Source organism: Oncorhynchus gorbuscha, linkage group LG09, assembly GCF_021184085.1.
Source record: "Oncorhynchus gorbuscha isolate QuinsamMale2020 ecotype Even-year linkage group LG09, OgorEven_v1.0, whole genome shotgun sequence".
NCBI lineage: Eukaryota > Metazoa > Chordata > Actinopteri > Salmoniformes > Salmonidae > Oncorhynchus > Oncorhynchus gorbuscha.
The window spans coordinates 71,594,346-71,622,109 of NC_060181.1; the positions used below are offsets into that span (position 1 = coordinate 71,594,346).

General features: G+C 45.1%; 1 protein-coding gene across 1 annotated transcript in view; it reads right to left on the reverse strand.

Moving 5' to 3' along the window:
• Positions 1 to 3,256: 3,256 nt before the first annotated feature.
• Positions 3,257 to 27,764, reverse strand: part of cps1 (carbamoyl-phosphate synthase 1, mitochondrial) — a 95,684-nt gene continuing 71,176 nt past the window's right edge. Inside the window, 6 exon segments of the mRNA XM_046363299.1 lie at positions 3,257 to 5,351; positions 5,587 to 5,716; positions 10,672 to 10,784; positions 11,049 to 11,108; positions 22,375 to 22,473; positions 23,035 to 23,109. Coding sequence (XP_046219255.1) covers positions 5,193 to 5,351; positions 5,587 to 5,716; positions 10,672 to 10,784; positions 11,049 to 11,108; positions 22,375 to 22,473; positions 23,035 to 23,109 — 636 coding nt within the window. The 3' untranslated portion in view covers positions 3,257 to 5,192.

Genomic DNA, 27,764 nt, shown 5'->3' on the forward strand with positions numbered 1-27,764 from the left:
GAGGCACGGAGGTACAGAGACAAAGAGGGAGAGGCACGGAGGTACAGAGACAAAGGAGGGAGAGGCACGGAGGTACAGAGACAAAGGAGGTAGAGGCACGGAGGTACAGAGACAAAGGAGGGGGAGGGACAGAGACAAAGAGGGAGAGGCACAGAGTGACAGAGATAAAGAGGGAGAGGCACAGAGGGACAGAGACAAAGAGGGAGAGGCACGGAGGGACAGAGATAAAGAGGGAGAGGCACAGAGGGACAGAGACAAAGAGGGAGAGGCACGGAGGGACAGAGACAAAGAGGGAGAGGCACGGAGGGACAGAGACAAAGAGGGAGAGGCACGGAGGGACAGAGACAAAGAGGGAGAGGCACAGAGGGACAGAGACAAAGAGGGAGAGGCACGGAGGGACAGAGACAAAGAGGGAGAGGCACGGAGGGACAGAGAAAGAGGGAGAGGCATGGAGGGACAGATCAGACAACAGTATCCTATGGTCGGTAAAATAGTTACTTGTCCTGGATTCATATCTAATGAGTAAAAAAAGAAAAATGCTTACTTTTGCCAGTTACGTAAGTGGGATCCTGTTGAATATTTAATATGATCTGGTGTTGTTCTAAACTCAGCACTGGCACTGAAAGTAGTATTACACAAAGTAGTATTTTCTGCATATGAGCTCATTCCACACATTCTCCCAATGAGGACATTATCACCCATTCGCCCTCTAGTCTCCTGTAAGATGTAGATTTTACAAAGGCGTCAAGAGACTGGTTGGGTTTTAGACTGTCATCAATAAATGTATTCTAAATTAGCTTCTCAGCCATGGATCCGATTCCCACGATTGTATCATTATTGTAATTTCAAGACAATAAACCTCAATCTACCTACATAGTACCTCTCAAAACATACACAGATCTGTACAGCAAGAACATAAAGACGATCCTCACTACCATCAAAATTAGAGCTAGTACAACCCAAGTGTGCTGGGTCGTGAGATGGCAGCAAGAGAAATAAAGAACTTAACCAGTGAGCAGGACAATTTATCTAGACATTAAAATCATGTCATGTCGGCCGGTAATAACCTTCATCAGAATCAATAGAACTACCGCAGTTTTACCAGATTAAATGTAACTATTTTACACAGTACCGGCCCTCATTGCTAGAATTAAGAACAGAGAATACAGAACACAGCTGGTCTTTGACATTCCAGGAGGGGCTTGAGGTAAGGCCTTACAGGAGCGTGTAGGGAAATCTCTCTCCATAGTCATCTGAATACAAAAAAAACCACTCTCTATTATGTGTAATTGCACTTTATCCAGCTAAACAAGGGACTTGATCAAACCCCAGCAATGTTTTGTTATGCAAATTGAAAAATTCGCAATAAAAAAATAACTCCCCTTGAAACTTTAAAAAGGGAAATGGCTGAACGCATCGTCTCCCTTTTCTCTGCACAAAGTACAGCTAATTAGAATGGAACGTAAACACAAAGACTGTCATTTGAAAAGACAAGTAGTTTAAGTGTTCAAGTCAAGCATGCTAAAGAACATGGTAGTTAGGTATGATGATTCAGAGGTAATTACAGTAACATGTGAACAAAGAGTGTGGGCATCCCAAACGGCACCCCATTCTCTAAATAGTGCACTACTTTATGGTCAAAAGTAGTGCACTATATAGGGAACATGGTGCCATTTGGGATGAAGCCAGATTAGCGAATTCGAGGGATGTTGTATATGAATCTGGATGGGCTGAGTTCAGCTCAGTAGCAGAAAGGAAACACATGGAACAGGCAGCTGTGGTCTATTACAAAGGTTCACCCATTTGCCCTCTAGTCTCCTGTAAGATGTAGATTTTACAAAGGCGTCAAGAGACTGGTTGGGTTTTACACTGTCATAAATAAATGTAGCCTGAATGAGCTTCCCACCATGGTTCTGATTCCCACGATCATAGCTTGGGAGGAAAAAAGACCCAGCAACTTCCCAATTGCACCCTATTCCTTATGTAGTGCACTACTTTCAACCAGGGCCAATAGGACCCATATACTTAAGACAAACAGGAATGTATTCAGATGAATTGAATTCCAACACATACAGATGTTCTTAATATACATGTACACTACGGTTTATGTTAGATCTTAGCTCAGTGTTATTATTTGCAGAGCTTAGGGTCAGTGTGTGTGTGTGTGTTATTAACGATGGCAGGAAACGTAAGTTTGAGCTCAATATAACCTGTCAAACAGCAGGTGGCTGTGCTGTTACAGCAGACAGGCATATGGCAAACCTCCCTTTGCGTAGGTAAATGTGATGGAAAGTCTAACCCTATGGCAGCTGGGGAAACGTCTACATTCCAAATGGCACCCTATTCCATTTATAGTGCACTACTTAACCATATGGCCCTGGTCAAAAGTAGTGCACTGTATAGGGAATAGAGTGCCATTCGGAACACACTATAAGCGTGCAATCATCATTGCTGGGGTAAAAGCATCAAATCTCATGGCTAGCGTCTGAAGTCAGTGTGACTAGCGTCTGTCAGCAAAAGAGGTATTTACTGAGAGCATAACAAGACTCACACAGGGACTGACAACAAAAGCCACATGGAACACTACAGGCAATGTAATCTTCATGCTGTTGTATTAAATTGTCATTAAGGCCTGTGTGACTAACCTGCTATTGAAGAGGTCAGAGGTTGTTCTCCACTGTATCTAGTCATTTGTACCCTCACACAAATAGCTTACATGTATCTCATTTCCTCTTAATATGTTTTAATTCATAATGAGTATAGCATGCAACAGATCTGCAAAAAGCAGAGACCATCTCTGTGGCTGGCCCAGGCAAGGCTCCATGTACAGTACGTTCCCCTCCCCCCCTGTCCTACTCTCCTGTGATTGGTCAAAAGACTTGGGCTGCCTGTCTAAAAGCAGCTAAAGTGATAGTGATCTCCTCCAAGCTCCAGGCAAAGCCTGAGGCAAAGTAGTCATTAACATGTGGTAAACAAAAGTGTTTGAAAGACTTTGAAAAACATCTGAAAGACAAACAAAACAAATCAATAAATATTGGTGGTGGATAAGGTGTTCCCACTGAAAAAGTGCTATTTAAACCCAATTAATCAAACATGTACTCACCTGATTAGTAGTGTTAATTCCAGGTGAGGGGAGGAGACTAAAACATCTATGGTCCTGCAGAACCTGATTCCCTAGGGCACTAAAACTGTCTAACTTCTATACCTCAGGGTAAACCCAGGGATACAGTCAAATAAATATAGACTGCAGCTAAAACATGGTGAATACTGCTTTTATTAGATTTGTATGTATGCAGAATGCAGATGTTTATGAAAGAGAGAGTACTTTGAAATGTAAGCTCATGTTATTTATAAACATGGACACACAAATACATGTAAAATATAACTAATCAGCTGTTAGGATCGTTAACTAAAATTGTCCCCAAAATAACTCAAAACTTTCAGATAGTTTTTTTTTAAAAGACAGAAGCATTTTGGATATATTCATAACTCGGCCTCAAAATATCAAGAATGTAGAAGCTATCTCGAAGGGTGCCTAGTAAAACACACTCAACACACACACACTCAACCACTGGTGTAAAGTATTTCAGTAAAAATATGTTAAAAGTACTACTTAAGAAGTTTTTGTTGGGGGTATCTGTACTTTACTTTGCTATTTATATTTTTGACAAGTTTTACATCACTACATTCCTAAAGAAAATAATGTACATTTTACCTGACACCCAAAAGTACTCGTTACATTTTGAATGCTTAGCAGGACAGGAAAATGGTCCCATTCACGGACTTATCAAGAGAACACGTGGTCATCCCTGCTGCCTCTGATTTGGTGGACTCACTAAACAAAAATGCATATTTTCAAAATGATGTCTGAGTGTTGGAGTCCCTGGTTATCTGCAAATGTTTAATACAAGACAATGATGCCGTCTGCTTTGCTTAATATAAGGAATTTGAAATGATTTCTACCTTAACTTTAGACACTTAAGTACATTTAGAACAGAATACTTTAAGACTTTTACTTAAGGGGGGTGACTCACTTGTACTTGAGTAACTTTCTAAGTATCTATAGTTTTACTCAAGTATGACAATTGGGTACTTTTTCCAACACTGCACTCAACATACACATACAATCCTAGTTGGGTCCATAGCACCATCTTTAGTCTATAACCAAAATGCATGAATGCATGAAGCAGTTGTATGGGTCACTGGCCAAACTGAGTCCTTTAATGTAGCAGGCATTACAACAGCTCAAAGCAGCGGCTGGCTAGTTAGAGACGGGTGGGTTAGTTAGAGACGATCAGTGGTGAGTCAACATGTCGTCACTGGAACAGAAAATGATGCCCGATGTTCTGGTCAGAGATAATAGGATGGCCACCCGCTGCTTTTAAAGGTTTGTCAGCAAGGTCTGTTTTAGACTTTAAAATGTTGAAGGCTTCAGAACTGGCAAACAAAATATCAAAGGTGTTTTATGTGTTTTCAGTATGAGGAAAATACAGCCAAAATACAGCCAAGATAAAGAAAAATGTGTTTGTGGAGTGTAAACAGGACAGATACTGCCCTTGGATGTGGTTCAATGAGATCACAAACAAACATCCTCTATCCCTAGATGTGAAATGTCTTTAAAACACATTTGATTTGGCATATAATTATGGGCTACATTTACAGGTGTCAATAACAATGGTTTACCCCCTTTAACTTCTGGTACAGTAACTATCTTCGCTACAGTAACTATCTATGCTACAGTAACTATGTTTGGTACAGTATCCGCCAGACATCACAGAGGAAAAGAGACAGGCAGCAACAGTTGTCATGGAAGACGAGCCCTGTGTCCAAATCTCTGACCTTTGCTTCCCTTCATGGATTTCAGAGGAGCTGACTGATGGAAGAAATATGGTGGAAACTCCCTCTGGCCCAACATTCTTACACCAATCCAACACTTTAAAATCAATGGGGAGGAGTGTGTGAGTGCACACTTCAGGGGAAAGGGGACAAATACATCTCTACTCTGTAAAGAAGCATGTCACGTGAAAGGTCAAGGGTCATCATGGTCTTTCCTGGTGTTGGAGGACCCTGATGGAGTGAGCTGTGCTGAACTGTGCTGTGTCTGGGCCCTGTGGGGGAGGGATGGGGGGGAGAGGATGAGGGAGAGAGGGAGGGTCAGAGATAGATGAAGAGATGAGAAGGGGGGTGCAGCTCTAGCTCTGCAGTCCGGCGGCAGCGTCCCTAAGGCGGTCAGCTTCCTTTTCGAGGTCAGCGTCCCGTTGGCGGTCAGCGTCCCGTTGGCGGTAGTGGAACAGGCTGGTGGTGTCCAACTCGCTGGCATACTTTATGGCCTCAGCAAACAGCTTGACCACCTGACGGGACCACAGGGAAAGGTTCAGTGATGGGGTCAATTCAATTCGGGAAGTACTCCAATTCCAAATAATGCTTTTCTATGAGTAAAACTTGGAATTGCAGTTAACTGAATTGAAATGAAACTGACCCTGGAAAGGTGTCTCAATCTGTTTAAGACATGATTATCTGTTCAATTCTTGTAAGTACTGTAAGTTGCTTTGGATGTGTGTGTGTCTTGTCACTGTGTCTGTGTACCTGGTAGTTGGTGATGAGAGGCACCCCGTGGTCCACAGCCATCCTGCGGATTAGGAAATTGTCCCTGAGGAACTTGCTGTTGTTGTTGGGAAGGTTTATCACCAGGTCAATGTGGCCCTCATTGATCAGCCTACACACACACACAGTGAAAGGTTACAGTGAACCGAGGAGAATAGGAGAAGAGAGAAAGGGAGAGGAGAAGAGAAAGGGAGAGGAGAAGAGAAAGGGAGAGGAGAAGAGAAAGGGAGAGGAGAAGAGAAAGGGAGAGGAGAAGAGAAAGGGAGAGGAGAAGAGAAAGGGAGAGGAGAAGAGAAAGGGAGAGGAGAAGAGAAAGGGAGAGGAGAAGAGAAAGGGAGAGGAGAAGAGAAAGGGAGAGGAGAAGAGAAAAGGAGAGGAGAAGAGAAAGGGAGAGGAGAAGAGAAAGGGAGAGGAGAAGAGAAAGGGAGAGGAGAAGAGAAAGGGAGAGGAGAAGAGAAAGGGAGAGGAGAAGAGAAAGGGAGAGGAGAAGAGAAAGGGAGAGGAGAAGAGAAAGGGAGAGGAGAAGAGGAAAACAGGGCTGTGGATAAACAGACGAGGTAAAGCATCTAAAGATACATTTATATCTGAAGCCTTTTGTCAGACAGAGACACATCAGGATGGAATGCTAATGATAATATGGAGGGGACACAGATGACAACCACATTAAAACAAAGGTGACATCAAATCCTCTGTCCACAATCACACACACATCACGTGCCTCTCCTGAGTAGTGTGTGCGTGTGCACTCCTCGTTGTTATATTTCATATTCCTTATAATTCTGTGTAATTGGACTGTGTGTTCTGAGACATTATTCAGAGTTTAATCACACGCCAAATATATTATAGTGATGAAGCAGTAAGAGCTGTAAGGAGTGAGATGATAGCAAAATACTAGGGATGTATATCTTTCCCTTTCAAGACAATTCCATACGCATCTAGATACTGTACATGGGCTCCGATACGATACAGGATTGATACGTTTTTAGCTTGAAATGATTTGTGGGATTCGGTTTGATTAGAGAACGAATCGTTGCGATTCAGTTTGATGCACTAACATTCGTTGCATAAACACATTCAATTTCCAAATCCTCTGCTGATTAGCTCATGAGTTGGGCCTCTCTGATCCGGATCTGTCTGAACTGACTTCTGCGTGTGTGTATGTGTGTGTGTAAATGATGCATGTCTAGGGTGTATCTACTATTTTGGCACCTGAGCTGAGCCATAAGGGAAACTAGGCACCACCTCACTACCAATATGAGATTAGTGGGGGCAACGTGTTTTTAGCCACCCCCCACTTCGGTTCTGAAATCACCATCACCCACTAAATTAACGTGTCATTTTTGCAGATTAAGTGTTTGAGCTAGTATTGTATCAATATTTACCGTTTACAAATGAGCTATGACATAGCCAATTAATATATAGCCAACTCTGGATTTAACCCCCCCCACCCACCTCAAAATCTAATGGTTATGACCGTTGACGTTTTTACGGAGTAACTTTATTTTTCCTCCTGCATCGGCCATGCAGCGTGCCTCACAAAACTTGATTGTTGTTCTTGTTATGAAAATATTAACTTTACCCTGTATATCTAAAAATGACCATATACACTGATAGTTTAAAACCAAGCTACCTAAAAAACTATTGCTGTTGGTGAACCTGAACAAGCTAAGTAAAATCTATACTAAGCCTGTTCATCAGGTATAGCCAAATGTCTCCAATAGTTTACATTTATTCCGGTAACATACAATACATACAACTGAACATAGATAACAATAACAACCTAGCAGATTTCATAGGTTGTCACTAAACTAATAAAGCCAAATATCGCGCAAGCCAATTTAGCATTTGAATGCTGAAGGTGCCGTGCAGATGTTCAAGATCAGGCCGCCTACCTCGCGTTGGTCAGTGTGTGAAGCTGGGCACAGTGCACAGTTTTACTATAGTAGGCTACTGATATTCATTGACTACAGCTCAGCATTCAACACCATAGTACCCTCCAAGCTCGAGGCCCTGGGTCTCAACCCCACCCTGTACAACTGGGTCCTGGACTTCGTGATGGGATGCCCCCAGATGGTGAAGGTTGGAAACAACACCTCCACTTCGTTGATCCTCACAACTGGGGCACCACAAGGGTGCGTGCTCAGCCCTCTCCTGTACTCCTTGTTCACCCATAACTGCGTGGCCACGCACGCCTCCAACTCAATCATCAAGTTTGCAAACAACACAGTAGTAGGCCTGATTACAAACAATGACGAGACAGCCTACAGAGAGGAGGTGTGGGCCCTGGGAGTGTGGTGCCAGGAAAATAACTTCTCACCCGACGTCAACAAAACAAAGCTGATCGTGGACTTCAGGAAACAGCAGAGGGAGCACCCCCCTATCCACATCAACGGGACCGCAGTTGAGAAGGTGGAAAGCTTCAAGTTCCTCTGCTTACACATCACTGACAAACTCAAATGGTCCACCCACACAGACAGTGTGGTGAAGAAGGCGCAACAGCGCCTCTTCAACCTCAGGTGGCTGAAGAAATGTGTATTGGCACCTAAAACCCTCACAAACTTTTACAGATGCACAATTGAGAGCATCCTGTCAGGCTGTATCACCGCCTGGTACGGCAACTGCACTGCCCACAACTGCAGGGCTCTCCTGAGGGTGGTGAGGTCTGCCCAACGAATCACAGGGGGCAAACTACCTGCCCTCCAGAACACCTACTGCCCCCGATGTCAAAGGAAGGCCAAAAAGATTATCAGGGACAACAACCACCCGAGTCCCTGCCTGTTCACCCCGCTCTCATCCAGAAGGCGAGGTCAGTACAGGTGCATCAAAGCCGGGACCGAGAGACTTAAAAACAGCTTTTATCTCAAGGCCATCAGACTGTTAAATAGCCATCACTAGCACATTAGAGGCTGCTGCCCTATATACATAGACTTGACATCACTGGCCACTTTAATAATGGAACACTAGTCACTTTAATAATGTTTACATATTTTGCATTACTCATCTCATATGAATATTAGTGGGGTGGCAGGTAGCCTAGTGGTGGTTACAGCGTTAGACTAGTAACTGGAAGGTTGTAAGATCGAATCCCCCGAGCTGACAAGGTAAAAATCTGTCGTTCTGGCCCTGAACAAGGCAGTTAACCCACTGTTCCTAAGCCATCATTGAAAATAAGAATTTGTTCTTAACTGACTTGCCTAGTTAAATAAAGATAAAATAATAATACACTGTATCTACTGTATCTTAGTCTATGCCGCTCTTGTCACGACTCCCGCCGAAGTTGGCTCCTCTCCTTGTTCGGGCAGTGCTCGGCGGTCGACATCACCGGTCTTCTAGCCATCGCCGCTCCACCTTTCATTTTCCATTTGTTTTGTCTTGTTCATCCGCACACCTGTTTTACATCCCCTCATTCTCTACGCATATATTATCCTCTGTTCCCCCCCATGTCTGTGTGTGTAATTGTTCGTTGAGCAAGAAACACAAGCATTTCGCTACACCTACAATAACATCTGCTAAACACCAATAACATTTGATTTAATTGCCTGGGGTTGTTCGGGATGCAAAATGACTTGTTGATCAATGACTGTCAACACAGTTACATGCTTAATTCCACACTGAAGGAGAGGACGCATCAGTTGTCACAAAAGATGAGAGGTATTTTCAGAAGGTAGATTAATAACGTTTGAAAGGAGGGTGCCCCGAACCACATCAAGACTGCAGTAGAGAGAGTCACGAGTTTTAAGTTCTTCAGTGTCCACATCACAGAGAACTTGTCATGGACCAACAATACCACCACTCTTGACAAGATGGCACACCAGTGTCTCTACTTCCTAAGAGTGCTAAGGAAATTTGGCATGCTGCCCCCGGGTGTTCTCCAAATACTCTCGCTTCATAATTGAGAGCATCCTGACCCGTTTCATCACGGCCTGGTACGGGAATTGCTCCGTTCACGACCGCAAGGCTCTCCAGTGGATGGTGAAGACGGCCCAGTCCATCACTGAGACCGTGCTCCCACCCATCCAGGACATCTACTCAAAACAGTGCGTGAGGAAGGCACGCAACATCGTCTAGGACCCCACACACTACAGAAACAAGCTGTTCTCGATAATGATGACGGAATTGGAGAATGAGGTCTGATACCAACAGGCTCAGAGACAGTTTCTATCTACAAGTCATCAGACTACTTGAATTGGACTGACCACCTGCTCTGTTACTTCACACCTTAGCACACATGCACTCATTCATGCACACACCCACACAGACATACAAACACACATATACATTCATACTACACACACACACACACACACACACACACACACACACACACACACACACACACACACACACACACACACACACACACACACACACACACACACACACACACACACACACACACACACACACACACACACACACACACACACACACACACATTCATACTACACACACACACACACACACACATATACATTCATGCACACAACCATACAGACATACATACACATATTAATTCATACTACACACCCACACAGACATACACACATATACATTCATACTACACACACACACACACACACACACACACACACACACACACACACACACACACACACACACACACACACACACACACACACACACACACACACACACACACACACACACACACACACACACACACACACACACACACACACACACACACACACACACACACACACACACACACACATCACAACTGCTGCTACCAGACTCAGTTTATACACTGGCCCCCCATTCCCCCTCTTCCCCAATACACATGTTAATATTGGACTAAAAATTGTACCATCCTGTATTGTAATTATGCTAAAATGTTTATTCTATTGAAACATTTACTTTATGTTCATATTCTTATATTTTATTATTTCTTATTGCTGTTGCTTTGTTGGGAACTTGCAAGCATTTCATTGGACGATGTATACAATGAGTATCCTGTACATACGACTAATACAACTTACTCTTTATCCCTCCCTCTCTTCATCCCTCTATTCCAGACAGTCGCCCCTGGCCCTTATCCCCTCTCACCTGATAATACTGGGCAAGCTGGCATCTCCTCCCTCCTGGCTGGGCCATGCCACAGGGGTGGCGGGCACATCATTGGCAGAGAGCCAGGCCGAGGTGGCCTCTGTAGCAAAGAGCTGGAGGAGAGACCACACACACACACAGAGGGGGAGAGAAGCAAATGTCAGTTTGTTCTCTTTTTCTTCAGTTCCTCTGTGTTTTGGTGTGTTGTTTTGGGTTGTGCATAGACTATCAGGTCTACTAGCAGTCTAACTCATGACTGAACTTCCAATAGGAGAGAAGAATTTTGCTAGACCCGCAATAACATCTGCTAAACACGTGTATGTGACCAATAAAATTTCATTTGAAGAGTAGTAATTGAGAACGAACAGTGTACTCACCTTAAAGCCTTCTTCATTCAGCTGGTGTGCTGTGGCTAAGAAGTTGGGCCGGAACGAATGCTGAGGGAGGTAAAAATCTAATCAGAATCACAAACTAAGCCCTGGTCAAAAAGGTAGTGCACTACATAGGGAATAGGGTGCCATTTGGGACGCATATGAGTCTCTGACCCTTGGTAGCGTTTGCTTTTGAACATCAATAGAGGAGAAACAGAAGAAACACCTCTCTAAGATTAAATCTGTACATTCTTTCCTCCTCTTCTCCTCTGTGAGCCAGATCAACAGCCTAGTTGTGTCATCACATTGTGTTAAACAGGACCAAGTAATCAGGTTTGTAAAGGCGTGTCAGATTCACAGCCATGTAGGCTGGTCATTAGGAGGGAAAGGTAGAAGAGAAACACAGCCTCGGTCGCTAATTCTGATTTCACACCAGCCTCCGCTCTGTCCCTAGTACCTGCAGACACACACACACACAGATATTCCGATTTCACACTAGTGTCCACCCTTTGTTGAAGTCTTATTAGAGACGGACATGGACGATGACCCTATAACAACCTCCCTCTTCATTCCTCTCTCTCCCATCATTCTTCCATCTCTTGCCCTCTCTTGCAGGGTTTCCGTAAGCCGGTAATTGACGGCTTTTGGCAGATAAAATAAATGAAAAGTCGATAAATAAAATTGTAGCTGGCCAAATTGTCCATAGCAGCATATCATACATCCCGATTTCGTGCTTCAGCACCATTGTCTCACTGTCTTCTGCGCTGCCTTATGCGCCTGCTGCTGCTGATGGAGCGAGAGAGCAAGAGAGGAGCCTCGGCTACTGTTTCTTGTGAAGATGGATGCCTTTTTCATTGAAGTAAAACAAAAACGGTTTAAACCAGTTTGCAAGTGTTTTGTTTCATTTTGTTCTCTTGTAATGTTGTGTTTGTTGCAATATAATATCCTGCAGCCGTTTTACAGGTGCAAGACACTAATCTGGACGCTTATAAGAAATTCCACTACGCCCTCTGAGGAACCATCAAACATTCAAATCGTCAATACAGGACCAAGATCGACATTTAATACACCGGCTCTGAAGCTCGTCAAATGTGGCAGGGTTTTGCAAACTATCACGGATTACATAGTGAAATCCAGTCGCAAGCTGCCCAGTGACACGTGCCTACCAGACGAGCTAAATGCCTTCCATGCTCGCTTTGAGGCAAGCAACACTGAACCAACCATGCATGAGAGCACCAGTTGTTCCGGATGACTGTGTGATCACACTCTCCGTTGCCGATGTGAGTAAGACTTTTAAACAGGTTCACCAGCTGGCAAGTGTCTTCACTGATATTCCCTGACAGAGTCTATAATACCTACATGTTTCAAGAAGACCACCATAGTCCCTGTGCCCAAGAATGCTAAGATAACATGTCTAAATGACTATCGCCCCATAGCATTCACATCTGTAGCCATGCAAGGCTTTGAAAGGCTGGTCATTGCTCACATCAACACCATCATCCCACACACCCTGGGCCCACTCCAATTCAGATACCGCCGCAACAGACCCACTGTTGACGCAATCTCTATTGCACTCCACAGTGACCTTTCCCACCTGGACAAAAGGAACACCTACATGAGAATGTTTTCCATTGACTCCAGCTCAGCATTCAAAACCATTGTTTCCTCCAAGCTAAGGACCCTGGGACTAAACACCTCCCTCTGCAACTGGACCCTGGAATTCCTGACGCGCCGCCCCCAGGTGGTGAAGGTTAGGCAACAACACATCCGCCACACTGACCCTCAATGCGTGTGTGCTTGATGGCAACATTGCCAACGTGGTAGGCCTGATCGGCAAAAACAATGAGAAAGCCTACAGGAGGCGGTCAGACACCTGGCAGTGTGGTGCCAGGACAACAACTTCTGTCTCAATGTCAACAAGACAAACAAGCTGATTGTGGACTACAGGAAACAGAGGGCCGAGCACACCCCGATTCACATCGATGGGGCTGTAGTGGAGTGGGTCGAGAGCTTCAAGTTCCTCGGTGTCCACATCACAAAGGACCTATCATGGTCCAAACAACATCATAGTCGTGAAGAGGGCATGACAATGCCTCTTCCCCTGCAGGAGGCAAAAAAGATTTGGCACTGGCCCTCAGATATTCAAAATGATATATAGCTGCACCATTAAGAGCATGTTGACAGGCTGCATCACCGCTTGGTATCACTGCTTGGCATCTGACTGCAAGTCGGTACAGACGGTAGTGTGTACGCCCAGTACATCACTGCGGCCAAACTCCCTGCCATCCTGGACCTCTATACAAGGCTGTGTCAGAGGAAGGCCCTAAACATTTTAAAAGACTCCAGCCACCCAAGTCATCTCTCTGCTACCACACGACAAGCGGTACCGGAGTGCCAAGCCAGGGATCAAATGGCTTCTGAACAGCTTCTACCCCCAAGCCTTAAGACCGCTGAACAGATAATCAAATGGCTTCTGAACAGCTTCTACCCCCAAGCCTTAAGACCGCTGAACAGATAGTCAAATGGCTTCTGAACAGCTTCTACCCCCAAGCCTTAAGAACGCTGAACAGATAGTCAAATGGCTTCTGAACAGCTTCTACCCCCAAGCCTTAAGACCGCTGAACAGATAATCAAATGGCTTCTGAACAGCTTCTACCCCCAAGCCTTAAGACCGCTGAACAGATAGTCAAATGGCTACTCTGACTATTTGCATTGACCCCCCCCTCTCTATAATTTTTTCTGCACTGGTTCTATGTATACTCCCTGGACTCTAACCACACACTGACACTCCAACATACACACACACAGTCTACTGTCCCCTGGGCGCCGAAGAAGTGGATATCAATTAAGGCAGCCCTCTGCACCTCTCTGATTCAGAGGGGTTGGGTTAAATGCGGAGGAAACATTTCAGTTGAATACCTTGTTGGACAAATGACTAGGTACCCCCCTTTCCTTTACACTGCTGCTACTCTGTTTATTATCTATCCTGATTGCCTAGTCAGTTTTACACCAGCCTATCATACAGTGGACTAGCGTGGCACGGTATACTGAAACTTCGGTACTTCTTCGATACTAGAAAGGTTGTTACTTTCGGTAATTCTGAATGTGTCTGACGGATCATGCCGGTCAATCAGCACAGTGGACCCCTTATTATAGTGTGCACTGTGCCTGCTCCACTTACTCACTGCTAGCCTGCACTGGGAGGCTGCATGATGTTAGGTCCACTTACTCACTGCTAGCCTGCACTGGGAGGCTGCATCATGTTAGGTCCACTTACTCACTGCTAGCCTGCACTGGGAGGCTGCATCATGTTAGGTGCACTTACTCATTGCTAGCCTGCACTGGGAGGCAGGTAGGTCCCCGGTAATGCTGCACAGAAGTTAACACAGTCTGGAATAATGCGACATGCCATGTAGAAATGTTGAAACTGTTAATTAAAAAGTTTGGAAACTATGTTCATTCAGACTTTACAACGGAAGATGATACCGGTGACTTCCAGCTTGTAGACTAACTTTCCTTGCTAGCTGACAGCTAAAGCTAACATCAATTCACTACCCTAGTACTTTGTTTGTGATAATATACAAACAATAACGCAAAACATGTTGATTTCTATTCATTCCCTTATTTGGCCACTCTCTCACGTTTCTCCCAAAGATGATCCTATTATCATTATTTTGATTGAACCTTTACAAGGCAATTGTGCACCGCCCTGTGGGACTCCCAACCACGGCCGGTTGTGATACAGCCTAGATTCGAACTAGGGTCTGTAGTGACGCCTCTAGCACTGAGATTGAGTGCCTTAGAACGCTGCGCCCCTCGGGAGCCCTAATTATTAGCCTCAGCGAATAGACTGCCTCGTGAATGACGTCATTACTGGTTTTATCTGAAAACAATCTCAGACTGCAATGTCTTCCTAGCAGCAGACGGTTGCAGCAAACTCAAACTAACATTGAAAAACAATGTAGAGTGTGAAGTAAATGATATACAGTGCCCTCCATAATTATTGGGACGGTAAAGCATTTTTTCTACATTTTGTTCTAAGTTACAGATCCACAAATATCATACACCCAAGACATGCTAACCTCTCACCTTTACAATAACAGGGGAGGATAGCATGTTTTTGGGGGGGTATGATACACTACATGACCAAAAGTATGTGGACACCTGCTTGTCAAACATCACATTCCAAAATCAGGGCCATTATATGGAGTTGGTGCCCCCTTTGCTCCACTCTTCTGGGAAGGTTTTCCACTAGATGTTGGCACATTGCTGCGGGAACTTGCCTCAATTCATCCACAAGAGCATTAGTGAGGTCGGACACTGATGTTGGGCGATTAGGCCTGGCTCACTGTCGGAGATCCAATTCATCCCAAAGGTGTTCGATGGGGTTGAGGTCAGGGCTCAGTACAGGCCAGTCAAGTTCTTCCACACCAATCTCAACAAACCATTTATGTATGGACCTCACTTTGTGCACGGGGGCATTGTCATGCTGAAACAGGAAAGGGCCTTCCCTGTTGCCACAAAGTTGGAAGCACCGTACTGTCTAGAATGTCATTGTATACCGTAGCGTTAAATTTCCTTCAATGGAACTAAGGGGCCTAGACAGAACCATGAAAAACAGCCCCAGACCATTATTCCTCCTCCACCAAATGTTACAGTTTGCACTATGCATTGGGGCAGGTAGCGTTCTACTGCCATCTGCCAAAACCAGATCAGTCTGTCGGACTGCCAGATGGTGAAGCATGATTCATCACTCGAGATCACATTTCCACTGCTCCAGAGTCCAATGGCGGTGAGCTTTACACCTCTCCAGCTGACTCTTGACATTGCGCATTGTAATCTTAGGCTTGTGTGCGGCTACTCGGTCATGGAAACCCATTTCACAAAGCTTCCAACGGCCAGTTATTGTGTGGACGTTGCTTCCAGAGGCAGTTTGGAACTCGGTAGTGAGTGTTGCAACCAAGGACAGATTATTTTTACGCTCTACGCACTTCAGCGGTCAGGTTCTGTGAGCTTGTGTGGCCTACCTCTTCGCGGCTGAGCCGTTGTTGCTCCTAGACGTTTCTACTTCACAATAACAGCAATTACAGTTGACCGGGGCAGCTCTAGCAGGGCAGAAATTTGACTACTGACTTCTTGAAAAGGTGGCATCCTATGACGGTGCCACGTTGAAAGTCACTGAGCTCTTCAGGAAGGCCATTCCACTGCCAATGTTTGTTTATGGAGATTGCATGGCTGTGTGCTCAATTCTATACACCTGTCAGCAATGGGTGTTGTTGAAATTGCCAAATCCACAAATTTGAAGGAGTGTCCACATACTTTTGTATATATCATGTATTTGTGCATCTAACTTTCTCAGTAATCCTTATTCACGATTCATTCAGAATTATCCATAATCATAGGAGCATCCACATTCATGTAGAAGTATTTAGAAACATTTTGCATGCCTATTTACAATAAAAGTGACTCCAAAATTACATTCATTTCTACTGAGAACAAACTAATCTGAAACACAACCAAAACAAACAGTGAATACATCCAACAAGTTTGTACAGTCACAAGCTTAATGTGGTCATTGCGTGCTAGGAATATGGGACCAAATAGCAAACTTTTTACTACTTTAATACACATCAGCACATTTTTCCCAATACTTTTGCACCTCTAAAATGGTTCACTTGATATGACTGAAAATTCTAATTAAAGCTGACAGTCTGCACTTTAACCTCATAGTTATTCTTTGAATTCAAATCAAAACTTTTGAACTATAGAGTAAAAATAAGAAAAAATGCTTTACTGTCCCAATAACTACGGAGGGCACTGTATCTGGCCAAGAAACACAAGGACGAAGCCACACTTTAGTAGCCTTTCTAGTCAATTTCACCAAACCTCTATATGTGGCCTTGCTCTGTGTGACCACCCAACGTGGCTGGTGAAATAGACATTCTTACCCGCCAATGTAAAAATATACCCAATTTGGCGGGTGTTAATTTCTAACCCTGACTATAGTGGATCACTAAGCCTATAGGCCTATGCATGCAATGTGCTGATGCATTTAGTGCTCAAATCTCCGACAGCTGAACTGTGAGGTGGACAATTATTGTTTTAGGAAAGTAATATCCCTGGTTTATTGATGCTGTTGGCTGCATGGATGGACACCCTAATGGGTTACAAACCCAACACATATGGATGACCGGTCCATTTCTCAACTGTCCGGCCATAAATTCTCCTAGTGGAAACCCTGCTCTCCGGGTGGGTGAAGAGAATCCTGTGGTCATTTGGACATCAGTAAGTTCCATAGTGGCGAGGCGGAGGAGAGGAGGATAAAAGGATGGGACATGACATTGGTACTGTCAGATCTTTAAGCAGTACCAAGGCCTCCTGGAGTACTACTAGCACCGGGAATTGCCAGGGACCTCACGATACGATATTATCACCATACTTTGGTGCCGATACGATATGTATTGCGATTCTCACAATTCTTTATTGTGATTGAATACTGTGATTTTAGTGCAATTCGCTGTTCAAAACATAGTGCTCACCATGTCTGCTGCAGAGGGACAAGACAGAGCCATGAGAAAAATGTTGATCTGTAATGGAAATATAGGTACTGAAAACAAATTGGCTCCCTATTTAAAAAGAGGATGGGAAACAAGCTATGAAGAAAATACTGTTTTGGTGCAGGTGCAGCCAACTAGCACAAAAATAATATTGCGATAGTCAAAACTATACGATATATATCGTCAAAAAGAATATCCTGATATGTAACTGTATCGATTTCTTCCCCCGTTACTAGGTACTAGGCCTTCATAACGCAAGACATATTCTCCTGGTGAGTAGCAGGCCTTCATAGTGCTAGACATATTTTCCCATCAGACCTGCACTGAGCACTTGTGACATGTGAGGCTGAATGCCATGATGAGAAATAACCACTGTCAACTTTCATCTGGCCCTCAAAGGACTTCCTCACATACAGACAGTCTGTCACTGGAGACAGGAAGAACGAGTGAGAGGAGAGGGGGGAGAGGGGAAGAGAAGGGAGGAGAAAGAAAGGGAGGGAAAAGAAAAGGAGAGAGTGAAAGGAAGTAGAAAGATGGAGAGAAGAGTCTGTCACCAGAGAGAGGGAGGAGACAGGGAGGAAGAGAGAAAGGACAGGGGGAGGGTAAGAGAGGGGAGGAGACAGGGAGGAAGAGAGAGAGGACAGGGGAGGGTAAGAGAGGGGAGGAGACAGGGAGGAAGAGAGAAAGGACAGGGGGAGGGTAAGAGAGGGGAGGAGACAGGGAGGAAGAGAGAGAGGACAGGGGTGGGTAAGAGAGGGGAGGAGACAGGGAGGAAGAGAGAGAGAGGACAGGGGAGGGTAAGAGAGGGAGGAGACAGGGAGGAAGAGAGAGAGGACAGGGGGAGGGTAGGAGAGGGGAGGAGACAGGGAGGAAGAGAGAGAGGACAGGGGTGGGTAAGAGAGGGAGGAGACAGGGAGGAAGAGAGAGAGGACAGGGGAGGGTAAGAGAGGGGAGGAGACAGGGAGGAAGAGAGAGAGGACAGGGGGAGGGTAAGAGAGGGGAGGAGACAGGGAGGAAGAGGAAAGTGACTGTTCCACTGGATCTCATAAGGTGAATGCACCAATTTGTAAGTCGCTCTGGATAAGAGCGTCTGCTAAATGACTTAAATGTAAATGTAAATGAGAGAGAGGACAGGGGTGGGTAAGAGAGGGGAGGAGACAGGGAGGAAGAGAGAGAGGGGACAGGGGGAGGAGGGAGAGAGGGAAAAGAGAAGGAGAGAGTGAAAGGAAGTAGAAAGATGGAGAGAAGAGTCTGTCACCAGAGAGAGGGAGGAGACAGGGAGGAAGAGAGAAAGGACAGGGGGGAGGGTAAGAGAGGGGAGGAGGGAGAGAGGGAAAAGAGAAGGAGAGAGTGAAAGGAAGTAGAAAGATGGAGAGAAGAGTCTGTCACCAGAGAGAGGGAGGAGACATGGAGGAAGAGAGAGAGGACAGGGGTGGGTAAGAGAGGGGAGGAGACAGGGAGGAAGAGAGAGAGAGGACAGGGGGAGGGTAAGAGAGGGGAGGAGGGAGAGAGGGAAAAGAGAAGGAGAGAGTGAAAGTAGAAAGATGGAGAGAAGAGTCTGTCACCAGAGAGAGGGAGGAGACAGGGAGGAAGAGAGAAAGGACAGGGGGAGGGTAAGAGAGGGGAGGAGACAGGGAGGAAGAGAGAAAGGACAGGGGGAGGGTAAGAGAGGGGAGGAGGGAGAGAGGGTAAAGAGAAGGAGAGAGTGAAAGGAGAGGAGGGAGAGGGGAAGAGAAGGGAGGAGGAAGAAAGGGAGGGAAAAGAGAAGGAGAGAGTGAAAGGAAGTAGAAAGATGGAGAGAAGAGTCTGTCACCAGAGAGAGGGAGGAGACAGGGAGGAAGAGAGAAAGGACAGGGGGAGGGTAAGAGAGGGGAGGAGACAGGGAGGAAGAGAGAGAGGACAGGGGGAGGGTAAGAGAGGGGAGGAGACAGGGAGGAAGAGAGAGAGACAGGGGTGGGTAGAGAGGGGAGGAGACAGGGAGGAAGAGAGAGAGAGGACAGGGGAGGGTAAGAGAGGGGAGAGACAGGGAGGAAGAGAGAGGGACAGGGGGGGGTAAGAGAGGGAGGAGACAGGGAGGAAGAGAGAAAGGACAGGGGGAGGGTAAGAGAGGGAGGAGACAGGGAGGAAGAGAGAGAGGACAGGGGGAGGGTAAGAGAGGAGACAGGGAGGAAGAGAGAGACAGGGGAGGGTAAGAGAGGAGACAGGGAGGAAGAGAGAGAGACAGGGGGAGGGTAAGAGAGGGGAGGAGACAGGGAGGAAGAGAGAGAGGACAGGGGGTGGGTAAGAGAGGGAGGAGACAGGGAGGAAGAGAGAGAGGACAGGGGGAGGGTAAGAGAGGGGAGGAGACAGGGAGGAAGAGAGAGAGACAGGGGAGGGTAAGAGAGAGGGGAGGGAGAGAGGGAAAAGAGAAGGAGAGAGTGAAAGGAGGTAGAAAGATGGAGAGAAGAGTCTGTCACCAGAGAGAGGGAGGAGACAGGGAGGAAGAGAGAGAGGACAGGGGGTGGGTAAGAGAGGGGAGGAGGGAGAGAGGGAAAAGAGAAGGAGAGAGTGAAAGGAGGTAGAAAGATGGAGAGAAGAGTCTGTCACCAGAGAGAGGGAGGAGACAGGGAGGAAGAGAGAGAGGACAGGGGGTGGGTAAGAGAGGGGAGGAGACAGGGAGGAAGAGAGAAAGGACAGGGGGAGGGTAAGAGAGGGGAGGAGACAGGGAGGAAGAGAGAGAGGACAGGGGGAGGGTAAGAGAGGGGAGGAGACAGGGAGGAAGAGAGAGAGGACAGGGGGTGGGTAAGAGGGGAGGAGACAGGGAGGAAGAGAGAGAGGACAGGGGGAGGGTAAGAGAGGGGAGGAGACAGGGAGGAAGAGAGAGAGAGGACAGGGGGAGGGTAAGAGAGGGGAGGAGACAGGGAGGAAGAGAGAGAGGACAGGGGGAGGGTAAGAGAGGGGAGGAGACAGGGAGGAAGAGAGAGACAGGGGAGGGTAAGAGAGGGGAGGAGACAGGGAGGAAGAGAGAGAGACAGGGGGTGGGTAAGAGAGGGGGAGGAAGAGACAGGGGGAGGGTAAGAGAGGAGACAGGGAGGAAGAGAGAGAGAGGACAGGGGGAGGGTAAGAGGGGGAGGAGACAGGGAGGAAGAGAGAGAGGACAGGGGGGGTAAGAGAGGGGAGGAGACAGGGAGGAAGAGGTAAGAGAGGGGAGGAGACAGGGAGGAAGAGAGGGACAGGGGGTGGGTAAGAGAGGGGAGGAGTGAGAGAGGGAAAAGGAAGGAGAGAGTGAAAGGAGGTAGAAAGATGGAGAGAAGAGTCTGTCACCAGAGAGAGGGAGGAGACAGGGAGGAAGAGAGAGAGGACAGGGGGTGGGTAAGAGAGGGGGGAGGAGACAGGGAGGAAGAGAGAAAGGACAGGGGGAGGGTAAGAGAGGGAGGGACAGGGAGGAAGAGAGAGAGAGACAGGGGGAGGGTAAGAGAGGGGAGGAGACAGGGAGGAAGAGAGAGAGGACAGGGGGAGGGTAAGAGAGGAGACAGGGAGGAAGAGAGGACAGGGGAGGGTAAGAGAGGGGAGGAGACAGGGAGGAAGAGAGAGAGGACAGGGGGTGGGTAAGAGAGGGGAGGAGACAGGGAGGAAGAGAGAGAGGACAGGGGGAGGGTAAGAGAGGGGAGGAGACAGGGAGGAAGAGAGAGAGGACAGGGGAGGGTAAGAGAGGGGAGGAGGGAGAGGGAAAAGAGAAGGAGAGAGTGAAAGGAGGTAGAAAGATGGAGAGAAGAGTCTGTCACCAGAGAGAGGGAGGAGACAGGGAGGAAGAGAGAAAGGACAGGGGGAGGGTAAGAGAGGGGAGGAGGGAGAGAGGGAAAAGAGAAGGAGAGAGTGAAATGAAGTAGAAAGATGGAGAGAAGAGTGTCACCAGAGAGAGGGAGGAGACAGGGAGGAAGAGAGAGAGGACAGGGGGAGGGTAAGAGAGGGGAGGAAGAAGAGAGGGAAAAGAGAAGGAGAGCGTGAAAGGAGAGGAGGGAGAAAGAGGGGAAGAGCGAGAGGGAGGGCGAAGGAAGAGAGGAGGATGTGGGAACTCTACAGAGAGCTCATAATGCCCTGTTTATCCATATCTCTCTCTTCCCGATGAAAACATAGACACAGAAGACTTTATAAACAAGACATCTATGTAAGTATTTGATGTACACACAGGCACAGACATACACACACACACTTTTAACTTTCCATCAGAAGTGCTGTCGTAGCCATGGGAGACCAGTCCGTGGATCGATGATCATTTATGATATGAATGCATCAGCCTTTTCCAGATCCTGCTATTCAGCTTTAGTGTGGCTAGCTAGGAGCAGGCCTGAGGCACTCATTCATAACCCCACTGACTGGCTCGTTGAAGAGCGCTAGCTACGTATTACACATGAACACTACATTAATCTTACTAGCTGCACACGCATGGCTGTTTCTGACACACACATGAGAAACAGCAACCTTTTTAAGCTGCGTCCCATATTGCACCCTATTTCATATATGGTGCACTTCTTTTGACCAGGATAATAGGGCTCTGGTCAAAAGTCGTGCACTATATAAGGAATAGGGTGTCAACCGCTTTTGTCTACTCTGTTTTAGTATCTGACATGTACCTGAAAACAGCTTTTTACAGAGCAAAGTACTTTGGCAAGAGACTTGGGAAGAAAAAACAAATCCTGACAATTGTGAGATTATGGATTAAACAATTTGAGAGTGTTTGAAAAAGGGAAGTGTTAACCCTGATGTGTACTCTCTTGAACCACACACACACAGACCTGGATCCCGATGAGGATTCCTTTTGTAGGCAGCTTGAAGCCAGTGGATAGCATAGCCTTGAGGAAGGCAGAGTAGATGTTTGGTCCAAAACAAGCCACCTGCAAGGAGGGACAGAGACACCTGTTAAGTGTATATATGTGCGTGTGTGTGCATGTACATACATACATACATACATACATACATACATACATACATACATACATACATACATACATACATACATACATACATACATACATACATACATACATACATACATACATACATACATACATACATACATACATACATACATACATACATACATATGTGTGCGAGCCCGTCTGTGTGCGTACATGTGTCATTTGTGTGTGTGTCTGTGTAATGTATGTGTATGCTAGTACCTATGCTAGTACCTATATATGTGTGTGTTTGTTTATACATAGTTGTTTGTGTGTGTGTGTGTGTGTGTGTGTGTGTGTGTGTGTGTGTGTGTGTGTGTGTGTGTGTGTGTGTGTGTGTGTGTGTGTGTGTGTGTGTGTGTGTGTGTGTGTGTGTGTGTGTGTGTGTGTGTGTGTGTGTGTGTGTGTGTGTGTGTGTGTGTGTGTGTGTGTATGCTAGTACCTATATATGTGTGTGTTTGTTTATACATAGTTGTTTGTGTGTGTCCGCACACACACCTCTCCTGTGGAAGCCATTTCACAGCGCAGGACTGGGTCGGCATCACGAAGGCGAGGCCAGGAGAACATAGGAGCCTATCACAGAGAAGATACAAACAGACAGACCATTTTGGTATTTTAACCTGTGGAGCTCATTGGTGGAGACCTCCCCCAACCCTGATCTTAACCATCAGTGGGGGAAATGCTAAACTGACCCAGGATCAGTGTCTAGGGGCAACGTCACCCTATATTGTGGCTGGAAGAATGGAATGGATGGAAAGGTATCAAATGTGTTTAGTGTAACCTAAAGTATAGGCATTTCTGAAAAAAGCAGTGCAAACTTTTCTTCTGCAATCACATATGTTCTGGTGATTTAAATCCTTATATCAGCATTATAATACCTTTTTAATGGTGTTAAAGGATGTGTCTACAGAAAGCTATTGATAAAAAGACATGGGACTACCTGTGAGTAAGAAATGTTGCTTTGGTTAGAAATTCAATCACACTTTTCTACACTCAACAACCGAGAGGAAATGAAGCATCAGGACTAGTGCTTCAAATCAAACAGGTTTTGTGACAAGGCTGCCATCTAGAGGTGGAAAAACTCTCAAACCCCCGGATCAACCATGTTGATCTAAACCCCAGCCTCCCGCTCGTGATGTCAACATCTTTACCACTTGGCCAAGAGGGTATTCCCTATCAACCCGTGTCAACTGATGGTTATTCAACGTTACGGTTGCAGATTCTTTGTAGTGACTGCACCAAAAAGAGAGTCAGACAGAGATAGAGAGACAGAGAGAGCGAGAGAGAGATAGAAAGAGAGAAAACGTGTTAGAGAGAGAGCGACACAGAATTGTCATACCCTCAACTCTGATGTAAATGTAAGAAGTTAGAGCTTGGCTCACGTATAGACAGCAGACGAGACTAGACTATTCACTACTGTTTAATATTCTCTTCTATGCAAGCCTGGATATTGAGAAGTTACAGAGAGGAGACAGGGATTATACCTAGCCCATTGCCCCCTCCCCCAACCACAGCTATTGTGCTGCCTCTCCTTTGTAATTACAACAGGAAATGACTCTGGGAGAAAACAGCGTTCAAGCACCAGCTGGCTGACTGACTCCACACTCCACTCACACATTTCAATCTACCAGTAACAGTTTAGTTAGTCACTGCCATAACCAGGGCCTAAAATGAAGACCCACCAAATGCGGGTATATTTTTGCCACTGGCGGGTAAGAATGTCTAATTCACCAGCCACGTTGGCGGGTGGTCAGACTCAGGGCTTAACAGTGCGAGCATTTCATAAAAAGTCAATATCAACATTTCTGGGATTTTTTATTTCAGCTCATGAAACATGGGACCAACACTTTACATGTTGTGTTGATATTTTTGTTCAGTATTCTAAGGTTAGATTTTATCCTTGGCTTTCTTGGCTATTTACATCGTTTTGTTTACAAGTTAGGTTGTTTTTAAATGTTTGAGTTTGCTTCCACTGCTATCGAAGAGATGTCGTCGGCCTCAACTAGTCAAGATTCTCAAAGGCACAGTGACCACTCGAGTGGCCCTGTTACCACGTTGTCGTGACGTGACTATCATTAATCTGATGACTATTATTTATTGAATCAAACTAACTATGTTTAATTGTTAATCAATTAAATTAATCATGTAACAATTAACTCATTAGGAATTTGGGGCACCATGGGAAAAGTTGTTTAACAAGTTACTATCTCCCGACTTAAACTCTAAAGATATCTGTATATCTCTTATATCAATAATAGTCCATTATTAATTATTACCTCAGTCTTATTCTGAATGTCGCATAATCCGTGAACCCGCAAGAACACTAGCCCTTTTGAATATTCAGTACTACACAAATGTATTTATTTACTAACTAACTAACAACACAATACAATACACACTTTCATGAGATAAAAGTCCCTAGTGGACTGACACGATATGACGGCTTGTTTCACAATGGAAGGGCGGTGGGGAAAGATACATTTGAAAACTACGGTCAGAGTAACCAGAATACTTAGCCCCCTAACCACCGCTCATTCAGATTAGAAATGCAATATATATTTACGCATAGACGTCTTTCTCTGTCGTCTCTGTTGAAGCCAATCGATCCGTCTATGGGTAGTGGCTCAATACAAGGTTCTGGTTGTCTACCAGAGGTCACAATGTCTTTCTTAGTTGTAGAGTTTCTCTGGTCTTGGAGTGTTCGTTAGAAAAGATAGTTCAGACGTACCAACAGTTTTATCAGTGAGGATTGTCTTCCTTCCTCGTGTCTTTAGTCAAAGTTCTAGGACCACTTTTTCATGCACAGCTGCAGACTGTGAATGTTCTGGTCTAGTCTACCTTCTTCACTTGTGTTGAGAGTTTGTAAATATTTCGTAAAGTTCAGCTCGCGCTGTATGTCGGCTGGTCTGTAGAGTTTAAACCATTTTCAGCTGTGTAGCCACTGCTCCACGCAGACTGGCATCAGTACAACGTTTCTAACCATTTCAATGTGTAGCCACCTCTATACGCTTTCTAGTCTGTATGTTAATTCTTAGCGAGTCCTTTAAAGCACTCTGGCCACAGGGACATTCTGAACTCTGAGCTCACTTGGGCGTGGCTACAGACTGGGCACAAGTTTATATAAAAAAAACGAATTTAGAAGGCTAAAATCACATTGCTGTCTTCACAAAAGTATCATCATATTTAATAATATCATTATTACAACATTTAGATGTAAACCTGATACATAGAAAGTGTACACTTTGAGTTACCATTACCTTGATATACCATCATTAATGACATCACAAAATAATAAACAATGTGACATGATTATTATTTAAGTCCCCACCAACCATTCCAAACATTTGGATTTCATAAATAATGTTCCAATATCTAATCTTTGGATTTTAGAGTTTTTAGGTTGGCCACACTCTCTGTAACAAAGGAGTTTCAGTCCTCCAATACTGCGGTGCAAGAAAGAGAAAGTTTCTGCAAAGTGTTTATGGTCGGCTGTTAACTTCTTATGGATGGGGGGCAGTATTGAGTAGCTTGGATGAATAAGGTGCCCAGAGTAAACTGCCTGCTACTCAGGCTCAGAAGATATGCATATTATTTGTAGATTTGGATAGGAAGCACTCTGAAGTTTCTAAAACTGAGAAAAAAATCCAACCAGGAAGTGGGAAATCTGAGGTTTGTAGGTTTTCAAGTCTTTGCCTATCCAATATACAGTGGAAATTTGGTCCGATTGCACTTCCTAAGGCTTCCACTAGATGTCAACAGTCTTTTGAACCATGTTTCAGGCTTCTACTGTGAAGGGGGGGAGAATAAGAGCTGTTTGAGTCAGGTGTCTGGCAGAATGCCATAAGTTCAGTCTCACGCATGCCCATGAGATTTAGCTGCGTTCCTTTTCCTTTCTAAAGACAAAGGAATTGTCCGGTTGGAATATTATTGACGATGTATGTTAAAAACCTCCCAAAGATTGATTCTATACATCGTTTGACATGTTTCTACAAACTGTAATACAACTTATTTGACTTTTCGTCTGTACTAAGTGTGCCTGCATTCTGATGAAGATCACCAAAGGTAAGTGAATATTTATAATGCTATTTCTGGCTTCTGTTGACTCCACAACATGGCGGGTATCTGTATGGCTGGTTTCTGTGTCTGAGCGCTGTACTCAGATTATTGCATGGTGTGCTTTTTCCGTAAAGCTCTTTTGAAATATGACACAGCGGTTGCATTAAGGAGAAGCATATCTTTAATTCCACATATAACACTTGTATTTTCATCAACATTTATGATGAGTCTTTCTGTAAATTGACGTGGCTCTCTGCAAAATCACTGGTTGTTTTGGAAGCAAAACATTACTGAACATAACACGCCAATGTAAACTGAGATTTTTGGATATAAATATGAACTTTATGGCACAAAACATACATGTATTGTGTAACACGAAGTCCTATGAGTGTCATCTGATGAAGATCAAAGGTTAGTGATGAATTTTATCTCCATTTCTGCTTTTTGTGATTCCTCTCTTTGGCTGGAAAATGGCTGTGTTTTTCTGTGACTAGGTGCTGACCTCAGATAATCGCAATGTATGCTTTCGCTGTAAAGCCTTTTTGAAATCAGACACTGTGGTGGGATTAACAACAAGTTTATCTTTAAAATGGTGTATAATACTTGTATGTTTGAGGACTTTTAATTATGAGATTTCTGTTGTTTGAATTTGGTGCCCTGCACTTTCACTGGCTGTTGTCAAATCAAACCCGTTAACGGGATTTCATCCGTAAGAAGTTAAGTCATAAAACCAACCCCCCCCTATCTGTCAGCCATGTGCCAAGCTGATATGGCACCTTTGATCCTCATCAAGGAGAGAGAGTCATGACAACGGTAATGTTAAATGGGCAGCTGAACATTGTCGTCTCATTTGTGATATTTTGGTTAAAAGTGTGTGACTCTCGTTTCAGGAAACTAGGCGTATGACGCACGTCACTACTTCGCAGGAGCAGCATTTAAAGGTAAATATTTATATTTAGAAATGCCTTCTGGAATATGTGAACTTCATGTGCCTTAATAACAAACTTGTATTCCATCCATAAATACTAATAAACATTTTAAATTACAAGCCTAGTTGGTTCAGCCAGGGAAAAAAAACAGGAACCTTCCCACTAGCCATGATTGGCTGAGATAATGTATGGTCTGGACATTCCGGGAGATGAGTTTGGATTGAACTGAGATGTAAGCGTGCT